The following is a 15,758-nucleotide window of genomic DNA, read 5'->3' on the forward strand; positions in this document are numbered from 1 at the left end:
CATGGCCAATCCTGCAGTCATTGGGGTCTTCCAAGTTATCTAATTCTTTTAGGTCCACAAATCCGATGGCACCAACCAGAGTCACAACTGGTGTCACAGGAAACATAGATCTTTCAAGGGACCACTGGGCTCCACTGGGATCCACCGGCATTAACCGGCTAGCCCAGGAACCCTCGAGGCCACCAACAGCAGTAAGAGTACCAGGCCATCCAGAAAGAACAAAGCAAGCAGAGGAAACAATAAGTTGATTACAGCGTCGCCACTGAGCCACCAGGGCGACCGCCACCACCGGAGTATTGCTGCAGACGCCACCCGCCATTGCTGCCGCCGTCAGGACGCTGATGGAGCCGAGAATGATAAACATTCGATGGAAAGGGAGGCCTAAAGCAGCCCCGGCACAACGCCGCCGCCGCCGCCATCCCCGTCGCCATCCGAGCGAGCCAGGAACGCCGCCGCCGCCACAGCCGAGGGAGACCAGGCCGACCACAGAAGCGGCCCGAACGGCCGAAACGCCTCCACCGAAACCGCCAGAAGCGAGGGACCATCCGAAGGCCGGCTCCGCAACCGCCGAGGACACCCAGCAAACGGCCGATGGAAAGGCGGGCCCAGAACGGCCCCGGAGAACGCCGCCGACGCCGACGCCGTCCCCGTCGTCCCCGGAACGAACCAGCAACGCCGCCGCCGCCACCGCCGAGGGAGAGCCGCAGAAGACCAATCCGGCCACAGAAACGGCCCGGAACGGCCCGAAACGCCTCCGCCAAGGCCACCAAGGCCGCCAGCAGCCAGGGACCTCCCGTGAACGCCGGGTCCGCCATCGCCGAGGACGCCGCCGCCGCCGAAGCCGCCGAAGCCGCTGGCCGCCGCAACCACCAGGCTCGCGAAAACGGCCCGAAAAACGCCCGAGGGAGCAGGTAAACGCCCCCAACATCCAGCTGAAAAAACGGCAGGGCTGGCAGCTAACGGAATCCAAAACCTCATCCTTCAGCTGCCTAAACTATTGCGCTCACTATCCCCCCAACCCAGAGGGTGTAAACACCCCTGGGGGGCTCCTAGGACACCTATTTTTCCGAGACTTGCAGAGCTCACTCAAACAGATCCGCCCGCACGTCCGCCATTTTGAAGATCTAACCATGGGATGAAACACCCACAACGTCTGGTGAACCGTGGGATGAAACACCCACAACGTCTGGTGACAAGCTGTTCCACTGGTGAATTGTCCTCACTGTCAGGAAGTTTCTCCTTAGTTCCAGGTTGCTTCTCTCCTTGATTGGTTTCCATCCATCCGTTGTTTCTTGTTGTGCCTGGAGGTGCTTTGGAGAATAATTTGACCCACCCCTCTTCTTTATGGCAGCCCCTCAAATATGGGGAGGCTGCTATTGTGTCACCCCCTGATGCTTCTCTTCATTAGACCCAATACCCTTACCCAATTCCTGCAACCGTTCTTCATAGGTTTTATCCTCCAATCCCCGGATCGCCTTTGTCGCTCTTTTCTGCACCCTTTCTAGAGTCTCAACACCCTTTTTATATCGTGGCGACCAAAATTGTAGGCAGATGCCAAATTGTGACCTCCCCGTATAAAGCAGTACTTTCACTTCTCGTTGTTCAAGCTGCAGAGATGCTTCGTTCTCTTGGCATGTTCACCCTTGGTTTTTGGGGGGGCCCAAGGAATAAACTAAGGCTGGTAAAGTACCTTGTGGCAATGAGTTCCACCGGCCCTTGTTTTGCAAACACGAGGGGTTTTTTTCCCTTGCAGGGAAACCTGTTGCCACCTGAGGCTAGACAGGGCTGGGAAACATCTATGAGGCCATAATCTGCTTGATCCTCAGTTTGCAAAACTATCCTGTTCACAGAATGCTGTTGCATATTCAAGACCTGCTTGAGCTAATTAAATCCAGAGTGGCTGGATTTAATTGTGGGGAAAGCAGAAATAACCTTGGTCACCTAATTAGTGCACAGGCCTGATTCTCTGGCATTAAAACCTCTTCCTGTTGCAATTACTAGAACAGGAATGGGGAACTGTGGCCCTTTTGCAACCTGTGGACTTCAGCTCCCAGAATTCCTCAGCCGGCATGGGGGAACCATGGCCCTTTTATGACTTGAGAACTTCAATTCCAGAATTCCTCAGCCAGCATTGAGAACTATTTCAATAATAATAATAATAATAATGATGATGATGATGATGATGATGATGATGATGATGATGATGAAAGGGACCTTGGAGGTCATCTAGTCCAACCCCCCCGCTCAGGCAGGAAACCCTATACCATTGCAGACAAATGGCTGGCCAGTCTCTTCTTAAAACTTCCAGTGTTGGAGCATTCACCACCTCTGGAGGCAGGTAGTTCCACTGAGTAATTGTTCTAACTGTCAGGAAGTTTCTCCTTAGTTCTAGGTTGCTTCTCTCCTTGACTAGTTTCCATCCGTTGCTTCTTGTCCTGCCTTCAGGTGCTTTGGAGAATAGTTTGACTCCTTCTTTGGGGCAGCCCCTGAGATGTTGGAACGCTGCTATCATGTCCCCCCTCGTCCTTCTCTTCCTTAAACTAGACATACCCAATTCCAGCAACCGTTCCCCATATGTTTTAGCCTCCAGCCCCCTAATCATCTTGGTTGCTCTTCTCTGTACCCTTTCTAGAGTCTCGACATCTTTTTTACATCGTGGTGACCAAAACTGGATGCCGTATTCCAGGTGTGGCCTTACCAAGGCATTGTAAAGTGGTATTAGTACTTCACACGATCTTGATTCTCTCCCTCTGTTAATGCAGCCTAGCACTGTGTTGGCTTTTTTGGCAGCTGCAGCACACGGCTGGCTCATATTGAAGTGATTGTCTACTAGGACTCCGAGATCCCTCTCACAGTTGCTACTGTTGAGCAAGGTACCACCTATACTATACCTGTGCATTTGATTTTTCCTGCCTAAGTGTAGAACCTTACTTTTTTCACCATTGAATTTCATTTTGTTCCATTGAGGACCACACGCTGAGTACAGCCTGTCAGCCAGCTACCAAATCCATCTGGTGGTGATGCTATCTTGTTCCTCCTCAGACCCAGCTGTGTGAGCCTGAAAGATTGGAAAGGAAGACGATCCACAGCTGGCTCTGTTCAGGGACGCTCGAAGCAGGAGGCAGACTAGCAGAAGTGAACAAAGAAAAGCAATGAGGCACCTCGGGAGGAGGCAAAGAGAAGACACGCCTTGAGACTGCTGCTTAAAAGGGGAATGTGTGGGAGGTGCTGGTTGCTGAAGGCAACCGTTTGCAGAGCTTCTGATATTTATTTTTTATTTTATTTTTAATTCCATTTATATCCCTCCCTTCTCCAAAGACTCAGGGCGGCTTACATGCTTAGCAGTAGCCTTCATTCTATGTATATGCCTGCTTATTAGGGCTTTCTCCCCCCCCCCAAGCGGCATTATTACAAAGTCAGCTTATTGCCCCCAACAATCTGGGTCCTCATTTTACCTACCTGGGAAGGATGGAAGGCTGAGTCAACCTTGAGCCTGGTGGGACTCAAACCTGCACTAATTGCAGGCAGCAGGTGTTACTTAAGGAGGCATTAGCCCTCTGCTCCACCAAGGCTCCGATATAGTCTTGGTCTGTATTTGTTTAACTCTGTTTTGAACTGTTTGGTTTAGTTTTTGCAAATAAATTTGGTTGGCTTAATTCAGCCTCTTGAATATAAAAAAGGGTTGTCCCTGACATTCCAACAGGGCCGGTCCTAGGCTGGAACAGAACAAAGCTATACCATGGGGCAGGGGGAAGCAAGGCCCTCTTTTGGCCCTGCCCAGAACGTTTGCTCGGAGTGGGCTCAGCACCCGGGCCAAATTGTTTGCCGGACTTTGGCTTCCGGACCTTTGGCTTGCTGGGCGGGATGTTGAGGGCGGCTGGAGATAAAAAGGGCCAGATTGTCGTCCTCTTGGCACCGGGTGGTCAGGAAGGTTTTTTGCAGCTCATGGTGCCCCAGGAGGAGGGTGCTCCATTTCTCTCCTCCTCCTCCTCCTCCTCCTCCTCCTCCTCCTCCTCCTCCTCCTCCTCCTCCTCCTCCTCCTCCTCCTCTTCCTCCTCCTCCTCCTCTTCCCAACCTTCTCCCTCCTCCCCCTTCTCTCCTCCTCCCTCCCTCCCTCCCTCCTCCTGTGCATTTTTGCCATGATGGAGTCAACTCCCCAAGGAGCACGTCTTCAGCTTCAGGAATTGAGCTCTACAGATCTTCAGCTTTGGGAGTTGAGGTCCACATATTTCAGCTTGCCAAGAGGAAGAAACATCGGTCTAGACCCCGCCCCTCCTTCAGAATTAATTATGGGTGGGTGGGTGGGGGAAGCACAAAGGACCCTTCCTCCCCAGGGATTCCATGACTACGGAAGGTTAGGACAATGGTGCGACAATGGCATAGAAGGAAAGCTTCGACCTGGTTGCTTCTGCCTTCGGTCCCTCTCTCATCCCAGCGGGGTTCTCCGCCAATTGTGGGAGGAAAAAGGAAGGTGATGTTAACGAGCTGTTGTCAGATCGTGACCGGTGGTCTTGCAGCTCTTTGAGCACAGAAAGATTGCCGTGGCGAAAGCAGGTGGCGGGAGCAAAGGCAGTGGGAAGGACAGAGTACAGTCTGCACACACCCTTGTGTGCTTCACACACCTACGCGGCTCCCTCTGTCTCCTGTGTGGCAGGCTCAAAGGACTGGAGCCCAGCCAGAAAGTTTTCATCAGCCCTTTGTGGAATATTGTTTGATGGTTTGGGCAAAGGTGTGTGTGTGTGTGTGTGTGTGTGTTTATCTATTGTGAATGAAGGCGACAGATATACGTGTTCCGGGATAGTGTTGCCGGATCCAATCTTGGTTGGTCACCGAGACCAAAGTTTTATTCTTCCAATTATTATTACAGGCTCATGATGGAGCCCCTCCTTGAAGAACTACTCTCTCTCTCTCTCTGTCTCTCTCTCTCTCTCTTCAGAATGGCCTGATTGTGGGTGGATATTCGTTGTTAATTAGGCTGTTGATGACCAGCTGTTGTTAACTGTTGTTTTCTTGTGCCATTGTGCCCTAATACCTGATAAGCTGTTTGTACTGTAAATCAGCACTCCTACTGACTGACAAGGGGGCCCTTTCCCAGGCTTCAATCATTTCTTTGGCTATTTTTGTCCCTGTCCAGCCAACAATCTTACTTAGTAGCTCCAAAATTGAATGCATGTCCTTCTTCGGTGCAGTGTGAGGCAATCAGTGAGTTCAGGTCTTCTCATCTGGCCGCTCGCTTCCTCCCCATCTGTCCTTCATAGTCACAGGGGCAATTTATCTACCGATCTACCTGCTTATCTCTATCTATCATCCATCCATCCATCTATCTATCTATCTATCTATCTATCTATCTATCTATCTATCTATCTATCTATCTATCTATCTATCATCTACAGTATCTACCTACCTACCTATCTATCTATCTATCTATCTATCTATCTATCTATCTATCTATCTATCTATCTATCTATCTATCTACCTACCTACCTACCGCTATCAGTATCTATCTATCTATCTATCTATCTATCTATCTATCTATCTATCTATCTATCTATCTATCTATCTATCTATCTATCATCTATCATCTATCATCTATCTCTATCTATCTATCGCTATCTATCAGTATCTATCTATCATCTATCTATCTATCTATCTATCTATCTATCTATCTATCTATCTATCTATCTATCTATCTCTCCATCATCCATCCACCCATCACGTGGTGGTCTTGTTTTGCACTCGCTCCTTTAGTCCACCCCTAGCTAGTTTTCCCTCCCCCACCCCTAAAGGTGCTTTTTCAAGAGGCAACTGGACCCTCTTTGCTTTTATTTGAAGATGTTTCGCTTCTCATCCAAGAAGCTTCTTCTGTTCTGAAGTGAAGTTGAGTTGCAGAACCGAACTGAAGAAGCTTCTTGGAGGAGAAGCGAAACAACTTCGAAGAAAAACCAAATCCAAATCGCCTTGTGAAAAAGCACCTTTGGGACAACCGTGACCTGGATGACCGAGAATCTCCATAGACATCCCTCTCCCCCCACCACCACCACCTCCTCTGTGTTTGGGAGGACGGTGTGTCCATGACAAGGCTGAGCATTCTTCAAATAGTTCGTTAAGCTCCTTATCCACCCGGATCACTGGATCCTCAGCCTGCAAAAGAGGTTTACATTCTGATCAAACGTAGATTCTGCTTCAGCCTGACCGTCAAAAGGCAAAGGGCTTCGTTGTTTCCCAGCTACGTCAACATCTGCTTGTGTGAACGCTCCCTCTGGGGTCTGCGTATCTCTGGGGTCTGCACATACCTGCAGAGGACACACACACACACACACACACACACCCCAGAGCTTCGTTTCCTTAAAACTTTTAATTTCCTTAAAAACCTTTCCAGACCTCCCTCTTCTGGAAGCTGCTTACTCTGGAATAAAAATGGCTCAAGACAACCAATCGGAGCATTTTGTAAAGGGCACACAATAAACATTACCCTGTGAGGAAAAAAAATAAAATAAACGGGTCATAGCAAATCAGTTAAAAGTCGCGCTGGCCTCCACCCCTTTTTGCAGCAGTCGTGGGAGAACGAACGTGATTTGGGCCGGAGCCCAAAACACACAAAACGGAAACAGTCTTGACTTGGACTGACTGAAAATGGAAAATGGTTTTAGGCCCTGGGCGAGGCTTACGGTAAAGTTGTTACCGTGGCTCTGGTTTTGAGCCGGTGTTTGGGTCCTTGACTCTGTCTGTTGTATTTCTGCGGTTTTAATCTTCCGTGCGCTGCCCAGAATGACTGGAGTGAGATGGGAAACCACATTGGATGGATGGATGGATGGATGGATGGATGGATGGATGGATGGTGAAGAGGAAGGAAGGAAGGAAGGGGGAAGGGAAGGGAAGAAGGGGCAGGGAGATGGAGAGGAAGGGAAGGAAATGGAGAAGAAGGGGAGAGGAAGGGAGGGAGGGAGGGAGGAGAAGAAGGAGGGAAAGGAGAAGAGAAGGAAAGGAAGGGATGCAAGAAAGAGAGCTTTTTCTTAGTTCTGCTCAGTTTCATCTTTTCTGCAATAAAATTACTTTTTTTTTCTCCTCCCCTCAAACCGCTTTCAACCCAAAGACCTGGGATAATCCCGGCCAGGCTTCCTTGTCCTGCCGCTGGGATGATGGCTTAGGATATAAAACCTCCTAATGGGGCATCAGGGCTGAGGAATCCTGACCGGGTGACACAAAAAGTGTGTGTGTGTGTGTGTGTGTGTGTGTGAGGGAGCTAAACCCTGTTTATTGTGTTACGTCCCCCCCGCAGGCTTCTTTAGTTTCGTGGGACTCTACCTGATGTTTGGCTATGGGGCCTCCCTCATCTGCAACCTCATCGGCTTCCTCTACCCGGCTTATGTCTCGTAAGTCTCCCTCCGAGAGGAGAACAGAACAGAACACAATAGAATTAGAATAGAATAGAATAGAATAGAAAATATGGAACGGAATGGAATGGAATGGAATTAGAATTAGAAATAGAAATAGAAATAGAAATAATAGAAATAGGAATAGAATAGAATAGAAAATATAGAATAGAATAGAATAGAATAGAATAGAATAGAATAGAATAGAATAGAATAGAATAGAATAGAATAGAATAGAATAGAATAGAAAATATGGAACGGAATGGAATAGAATTAGAATTAGGAATAGAATAGAATAGAAAATATGGAACGGAATGGAATGGAATTAGAATTAGAAATAGAAATAGAAATAGAAATAGAAATAGAAATAATAGAAATAGGAATAGAATAGAATAGAAAATATAGAATAGAATAGAATAGAATAGAATATATGGAACGGAATGGAATAGAATTAGAATTAGGAATAGAATAGAATAGAAAATATGGAATAGAACAGAATAGAATAGAGTTGGAAAGGATCTTTGAGGTCATCTAGTCCTGCTCAGGCAGGAAACCCTATGGCATTTCAGACAAACGCCTCTCCAATATCTTCTTAAAAACTTCCAGTGGCAACTTCCGGTGGCAAGTAGTTCCACCGGTCGATTGTCCTCACTGTCAGGAAGCTTCTCCTTAGCTCCAGGTTGCTTCTCTCCTTGATCGGTTTCCATCTGTCGCTGCTTCTCCTGCTTTCAGGGGCTTTGGAGAAGAGCTTGACTCGAACTGAGCGCACTCCCCGTTTGGGGATCCCCTGAGGTCAGCTAGGCGTGGTTTAAAATGCTCTCGTCCCTGGGGGTGAGGGGTGACGGGATGAGCGAATTCATTACCGATAGTCCTCAGATAACGATCAGAACTCAACCCAACATTTTCACTCCTCAGTCAAACAGTGAAGTGACCTTTGCCCCATTTTACAACCAGCTCTTAAGTTAGTCACACGGTCGTTAAGTGAAGCTGGCTTCTGATCTCTGGTGGCGCAGTGGTTAGCATCTGGTACTGCAGGCTAATTCTGCCCAGTGCCAGGAGTTTGATCCTGAGCAGCTCAAGTTTGACTCAGCCTTCTGTCCATCCGAGGTCGATAAAATGAGGACCCAGATTGACGGGGGTTCATAAGCTGACTCTGTAAACCGCTTCGAGAGGGCTGTGAAAGCGCTGTGAAGCGGTGCATAAGTCTAAGTGCTAATGCTATGTCGGAAGGAAGGAAGGAAGGAAGGAAGGAAGGAAGGGCCATAGAGCCATGGTGGCACAGGAGTTGCAATACAGCATGGCAGGCTAATTCTGCCCACTGCCAGGAGTTCGATCCTGACTGGCTCAGGGTTGAGTCAGCCTTCTGAGGTCGGTAAAAGGAGGACCCAGATGGTTGGGGGCAAATAGGCTGATTCTCTAAACTGCTTAGAGAGGGCTGTGGAAGCGCTGTGAAGCGGGATATAAGTCTAAAGTGCTATGGCTATCGACTCTCCCCGACTCGGTTTCAGCATCCGCGCCATCGAGAGCCCGGCCAAGGATGACGACACCACCTGGCTGACCTATTGGGTGGTCTACGGCACCTTCAGCGTGGTGGAATTCTTCTCAGACACCTTCCTGTATTGGTTTCCCTTCTACTACGCCGGCAAGGTAAACGGGGAGGGAGGGAGGCAGGCAGGCAGGCAGGACGGGGGCCCGGGAAGGAGCTGGCAGGGTGTGCGCGTGTGTCCCCTGCCCTCCCCGGATCCACTCTGGCCATTCCTCAGTGGAGATGGTCCCCAGAGCCTTCCTGTTCAGGGGTAGTCTATCTAAGGGTGCCGGTTGGAGGCTGGGGCCAGAGTTGGCTTCCCGCCATCGACGCAGGCTGGATCGGGTGCAGGGGCAATTCCTAGGGACCCCTCCCCTTCCCGGGCAGGTCCTAACCCTGCGGACCCTCTGCTATGCCCCCCCTCCCCCCAGTGCCTCTTCCTGCTGTGGTGCATGGCGCCCTTTTCGTGGAATGGCTCTCAGGTGCTCTACCGCAGCTTCATCCGGCCCTGGTTTCTGAAGCACCACCGGACGGTGGACAGCGTCCTGAGCGACCTCACCGGGCGGGCTGCCAGCGTCGCCTCCGCCGCTTCCCGGGAAGGTAGGGGGTCACGTCCCGTGTGTGTGTGTGTGTGTGTGTGTGTGTGTGTACGTGCGCGCAGGGTTGTTCCAACCCACCTGTGGGAGGGGAGGGTGTCAGTGGGCACGGGTAAAGCTTGCAGGCGCACTTGCAAAATGGAAGGCAGGATGATCTACATGGCTTTTTTGGAGGGAGGGGTCTGGCGACTGGATTCGGGGCTCCCCCCCTCTCGTGCCTGAGATCGGGCCCTTCCATGGCCTTGCCTTTCTGGGCAGGTGGGCACACCCGGAGACAAAGCCCAGGGCTGACACCCCCCTCCATACTGGAATGCCCTCTGCCCCTAAAAGGGGCTCAGAGGCATTCTGGGAAATAGACCGGACCCCGGGCGGGGGAGCCGGTGTCAACTTTGCACTCTGCCCCCTCCGTCCAATGGGAGGGCCGCGAAGGGGGATATAGGGGGTGTTGTTGGGGATATCGATTTTGAGAATTTGAATTTGAATTTTGAATTCTGAAGATATTTGAATTTTGAATTGGGGGTTTGATATTTTTGATTTTGAGATTTTTGCTTTGGGCATTTGGGCATTTTTTTTGTTTTGTTTTCTGGTTTTTGATTTTTATTTATTTATTTATTTATTGATTGATTGATTGATTGATTGATTTTATATACTGCCCTATTCCCGAAGGACTCAGGGCGGTTCACAGGGCGAATTAAAACAATACAAAAAGGAAAGATAAAATAGAATTAAATTAATACTAGCCCACAGGATTAAGACAAAATTAAAATTAAATTTTAAAATTAATTTAATTTAAAACCCCTCCGTCCAGGCCAGACAGTTCAAACAACTAGGTTTTTAGGTCCCGGTGAAACGAGCGAAGGTCGGGGGCAGTCCGAAGTTCCGTCGGCAGTTCGTTCCAAAGGGCAGGCGCACCCAAATTTTTGATTTGGGAATTTTTGATTTTGGGATTTAGATTTTTTTTATTTTTATTTTGAAGTTTTATTTTTTTATTATTTTTTATTTTATTTTGAATTTTGAATTGGGGATTTTTGATTTTGAGATTTTTATTTTTTTATTTTGAATTTGAATTTTGATTTTGGATTTGGGGATCTTTGGTTGATTTTTGATTGATTTTTGATTGCCACCCATCTCGTTCAGGGGTGGCTCTTTTAGATGAGGGAAGGGGGAAGGGCACGAGACTTTATTTTTCTGCCAAAATTCCCAATGCTGGCAGTCCTCGACTTATCCATTGCTTTAGTGATCGTTTGAATTCACAGCACCCTGGAAACAAAAAGGACTTTTGTGACCAGTTTTCACTCTTGATGGCTGTTGCAGCACACACACACACACCCATGGTCACGTGGTCAAAATTTGGGCATCTGGCAACTGGCCTGTCATTGCACTGTTCGGGAGTGGGGGTGGGGTGTCACCTTCCCAGCCAACTTCCAGCAAGCAATGCGGGGAAAGCCTGATTCATTTAATGACCACGTGATTCACTTAAGAACTGCAGTGATTTGCTTAACGGCGGTCAGTCATAAAATGAGGCAAGGCGAGTTTATGTACTCTGTTTCGTCTACTAACTAGTGGCTTGCCCTGTCAGTTTTGGTGGGGGAGTGTTTTTTCCCTTGGTACTTCCTTGATTAGGATATTTGTTGATTGTTTGTCTGGGGTTAATCCCTGCTTATCTGGATGTCTCTTTGTCTGAACTCCTTGGTGGTCTCTGAGGCTGGTGGCTTTCTTGCAGATGTTCCATGACCTTGACTAGGTAACATCACCAGTGCTACGATCAGGGGGTAACATCATCTAGTGTTTTTTAACCTTTTCTGGAATCACATAAAATTAAAGCTGGGGGTCTCTGGGCTAGGAGAACCATTGGCCCATGACAATGCCCCCTCCCATGGAGACGAGAGGCCTCCCCCCCACTCCTTTCCAGCTAAGGAACTTGTTTCATTCTCTTTTCCTTGTTTTGCAGGAGTCCTACCACGATCCTTGCAAGCAGAGGACTGAGTGATGCCCTTTTAACAATCAAAATAAAGGATCCCCGAATTTGAGCTGGAAGCTCTGCAAGAAATGTGTCCTTCTCTTTGGTCAACGAGATGATTTTGAACTAAAAAAATAAACCCAGTTGCTTGCCCTCAAAACCTTAGAGCACATTCAGAGGCCATGGACTCCTTCACGGGTCTGCTTAACTATAAATTGAGCTATCGGTATGAGGCTGTTAGTCTCCAAACGACCACTGGGTGGCAGCAAAGAGGGATATATTTTTTTTAAAAAAAATCTCTTTGGTGCCATCTTGTGGTCAACTAGAGATTTTCTAACGGCAAAACTCAACGCAGGAAATCCTCAGCTTACGACCGCATTGGAGCCCAAAGTTTCCACTGCTAGGCAAGACAGCAGCTAAGCAAGCTTTGCCTTGTTTTATGACCTTTCTTGCTTCAAGTTGTTAAATGAATCATGCAGTTGTTCAGTTAGTCACATGGTTGTTAAGCGAATCTGGCTTCCCGATGGGACTTTGCTTGTCAGAAAGTCACAAAAAGGGATCCTGTGACCCGGGACGCTGCGACCGTCGTAAATACGAGCCAGTTGCCAAATGTCTGAATTTAGATTACGTGACCACAGTGATGCTTGCAACAGTCATAAGCATGTCAAATGGAGGTACATGACTTTGTAACTTTGGTCGCTAAATGCACTGTTGTAAACTGAGGACTACCTGGATAAAGAAATCTGCAAGCCATTTTCCCCCACCCTGAAGCCACACAGAGCAGATGCGGTTGATATTGTGTTGATCACTTTCCTGAAATCTATCAAACTCTCCTGGAAATTTAACAGGATAACAGAGCTGTGTGTGGTGGTGGTGGACCTCGGAGGTCTTCTAGTCCAACCCCCTGCTCAGGCAGGAGATCCTATACCCTTTCAAGTAGGTGGCTGTCCAGTCTCCTCTTCAAAACCTTTTGTGTTGGAGCACCCACAACATCTGGAGGCAAAGGAGTGGAGCAGTTGTGTCCTGGGATGAGATCCTGGAAGCTGCATTTTCTCATTAAAAGAAGAAGCGATTGAAGACGGGCGAAATGGTCCTTTTGAGTTGACATTACATTACGACCACAATTGGAGAGTAGAATTTCCAAAGAGTAGCACCCGGATTTTGTGATCTTTTAGGCCACAGTTGTTAAGGAAATCACTGCAGTTGTGCAGTGGGTCCTATCCCAAAGGGCCTTTTTTTTCCCAGGAGGCAACTGGACTTTCTTGTTTTCCCATTGAAGACGTTTCGCTTCTCATCCCAGAAGCTTCTTCAGCTCTGACTGGACGGTGGGGAAGGGAAGGATTTATACTCCTTACAGACAGCCGGTCATCAGTACTCTCTCTGAGAGTCATTGAGGCCACCTGGAGGTTTCTCTGTGTCCTGAGTGGTGCAACTGGGTGTGGAGCCTTCTTGGAACGGCTGAAAGGGCTGTGTTTGTCAAAGAGGGCATCTATCCGCCCTCCCACAACAGAGCGGGAGGGATACGACATAATCTACCTCCAGTCTACAACACAGTCCTTTCCACGGTTCCAAGGAGGCTCCACACCCCTTTGCACCCTTCAGGTATTTGTAGGAATGTAGATTGGGAAACATTTGTGGAAAAAAACAGGTTGGCTTTGACCTACTTAGTGCGATGCCAAGGGTAGAATAGCATTAGCCATAGGGCTTAGACTTATATGCCACTTCCGTTTTTACCGCCCTCTCTAAGCGGTTTTACAGAGTCAGCCTATTTGCCCCCAACCATCTGGGTCCTCCTTTTACCGACCTTGGAAGGACGGAAGGCTGAGTCGACCTTGAGCCTGGTCAGGATCGAACTCCTGGCAGTGGGCAGAGTCAGCCTGCGATGCTGCATTCTCACCCCTGTGCCACCAGGGCTCTTGCAAGAGGAAGGAAGGAAGGAAAAGAGAAAAAAAAATCACAAGGGGACCGGGAGTTCTAGTTCCACTTTAGGGATGAAAGTTGGCTGGGTGACTTTGGTCTAGTCCAGGGATAGGCAACCTTGGCTCTTTTATGACTGGTGGACTTCAACTCCCAGAATTCCTGAGCCAGCCATGCTGAGGGAGAGGTTTCCAAGCTGAGCCATGCTGGCTCAGGGATTCTGGGAGTTGAAGTCCAAGAGCCATAAAAGAGCCACGGTTGCCTACCCCTGGACTAGTCCCACACACTCGGCGGCTCCCACCTCATAAGACTTTTGTTGGGAGAATAGGAAGAGGAGGGAGGATTAGCTATGTTACACGCACGCAGGCACCCAATGTAAAATAAGTAAAATTACCCCAAATCAGTCGGTTTTACTCACTAGAGATCAAAAACTTGAGTTTCGACGTCACTGTTGTGATTGGTTGATGGGCTCACGTAACATTGCCCAAGAAAAACCACTTTTACTCAATTTGGGGAACATGGCTTTATGCAGTTTTTGATTTTTGGGGTGGCATGAAAACTAATTGGCTTACACACACACACACACACACACACACACACACACACACACGCCCCACCACCACTTTGATCTTCCTTGAGTTCGTTAGATGGACGGAGACTATGCTTCCTCAAAATGAGCCCGGGTGAATACGTGCACAGTGTTGATGGAGAGGGTGGACCCCAGGAGTGTCCCGTGGATTTGTGTGTGTGTGGGGGTCACCCTGAAGCCCTGCAGCCTCAATGCCTCTTCTGAAGATTTCTTCAGCCATCGCCTTGCTTGGCTTCTGCTGGAAAAATAAATAAATCCCTCTGATGTTTGCCCAGGGTGCTACATCTGGTCGCCAGCCCCATTAAAGTTCAAAAGAAAAACCTTGTGGTCTAAAATGTTTTTTCCCCCTCTTCTGTGTGGTGTTTTTTTTTAATTGTTGTTTTGGAAAGACTAGAGGGAAAACAGCAGTCTCCACCTGCCTTTTAAAAAGCAACGGAATAGAATGAGAATGAGAATGAGAATAGGAATAAAGAGAATAGAGAATAGAATAGAATATGGAATATATTAGAATAGAATAGAATATATAATATGGAATAAATAGAAGAGGAATAAAGAGAACAGAGAATAGAACAGAGAATAGAATAGAATATGGAATAAATAGAATAGAATATAGAATAGAATAATAGAATAAAAAGAATAGAATAGGAATAGAATAGAACTGTAGAATGGAAATGGCTGCCCTTATTTCCAGGCCACGGAGGATCCAGAAAAAAGGCCCTATTTCCAGGCCCCATCAGATTATTTCAGAAATCATATGATGGAACTGTGGCAGGAACTGCAACAGTTTTAACAGAATAACCGAAGGGACCTTGGAGGTCATCTAGTCCAACCCCCTGCTCAGGCAGGAAACCCTATACCATTTCAGGCAAATGGCTGTCCAGTCTCTTCTTAAAAACCTCCAGCGTTGGAGCATTCACAGCTTCTGGAGGCAGGTTGTTCCACTGGTTAATTGTTCTAACTGTCAGGAAGTTTCTCCTTAGTTCCAGGTTGCTTCTCTCCTTGACTAGTTTCCATCCGTTGTTTCTTGTCCTGCCTTCGGGTGCTTTGGAGAATAGCTTGACTCCTTCTTCTTTGGGGCAGCCCCTGAGATACTGGAAGACTGGACAATCATTTGACTGGGATGGTACAAGAAGGGGGTTGGACTAGAAGACCCCCAAGGTCCCTTCTATGATTCTGTGCTGTATGTTTCTATTTCCTTAATAGACGGGACCTTCAACACAATACTGCCTTCCTGCTCTGGTGGGTGGGATGGTGTCAGCAGGAACAACTTGCAAACCAGACATTATGACGATTAATTTAGATTTATTGGCTGCCAGGTGGACCAGCTTCCAACCAGAAAGAGGCGGTTTTTTTAAAAAGCCTTATTTGGTAGCACAACGTGCTTTACCTTTGCATTTAGCAAAAACGCCTTACAAATAAACAAGCTGAGAAATTCTGAGACCGAAGTCTTATTTGCTCTCCCAGGTAAACTGATTTTAACCCGTGAGCAAGTTAAGATGGCAGACAGCTACAACACCTGCAGGCTACTATGGCCCCAGCCAAGTGGATCTTAATTAAATCAATTTTCTTTTAATTGAGCTTGGTTTCCTCTCTCCCTCATTTCGGGTCCCTGTTTAATTTGTACCAGGTGTCTGTGTCTGTGCGTCGGGTCTCCCTCCCTCCCCCCCTCTCTCTCTCCCTCCGTATATGTCCCTCCCTCCCTCCCTTCCATACCTCTCTCCCTCCCTCCATCTCTTTCTCTCTCCCTCCCTCTTTTTCTCTCTCTCCCTCCCTCCGTCTCTTTCCCTCCCTCCCTCTC

At 48.1% G+C, this 15,758-nt stretch overlaps 1 protein-coding gene across 1 annotated transcript in view; it reads left to right on the top strand.

Moving 5' to 3' along the window:
- The window catches only part of LOC310641743 (receptor expression-enhancing protein 6-like), a 20,554-nt gene extending 6,087 nt beyond the window's left edge, over positions 1 to 14,467 (top strand). Inside the window, exons 2-5 of the mRNA XM_083364981.1 lie at positions 7,280 to 7,373; positions 8,882 to 9,020; positions 9,330 to 9,498; positions 11,446 to 14,467. Of these exons, the coding sequence (XP_083221107.1) occupies positions 7,280 to 7,373; positions 8,882 to 9,020; positions 9,330 to 9,498; positions 11,446 to 11,480 (437 nt within the window). The 3' untranslated portion in view covers positions 11,481 to 14,467. The remainder of the gene's footprint in view (positions 1 to 7,279; positions 7,374 to 8,881; positions 9,021 to 9,329; positions 9,499 to 11,445) is intronic.
- Positions 14,468 to 15,758: the final 1,291 nt, after the last annotated feature.

Source organism: Vipera ursinii (assembly GCF_947247035.1).
Source record: "Vipera ursinii genome assembly, chromosome: 1".
In the NCBI taxonomy this organism is placed as follows: Eukaryota; Metazoa; Chordata; class Lepidosauria; order Squamata; family Viperidae; genus Vipera; species Vipera ursinii.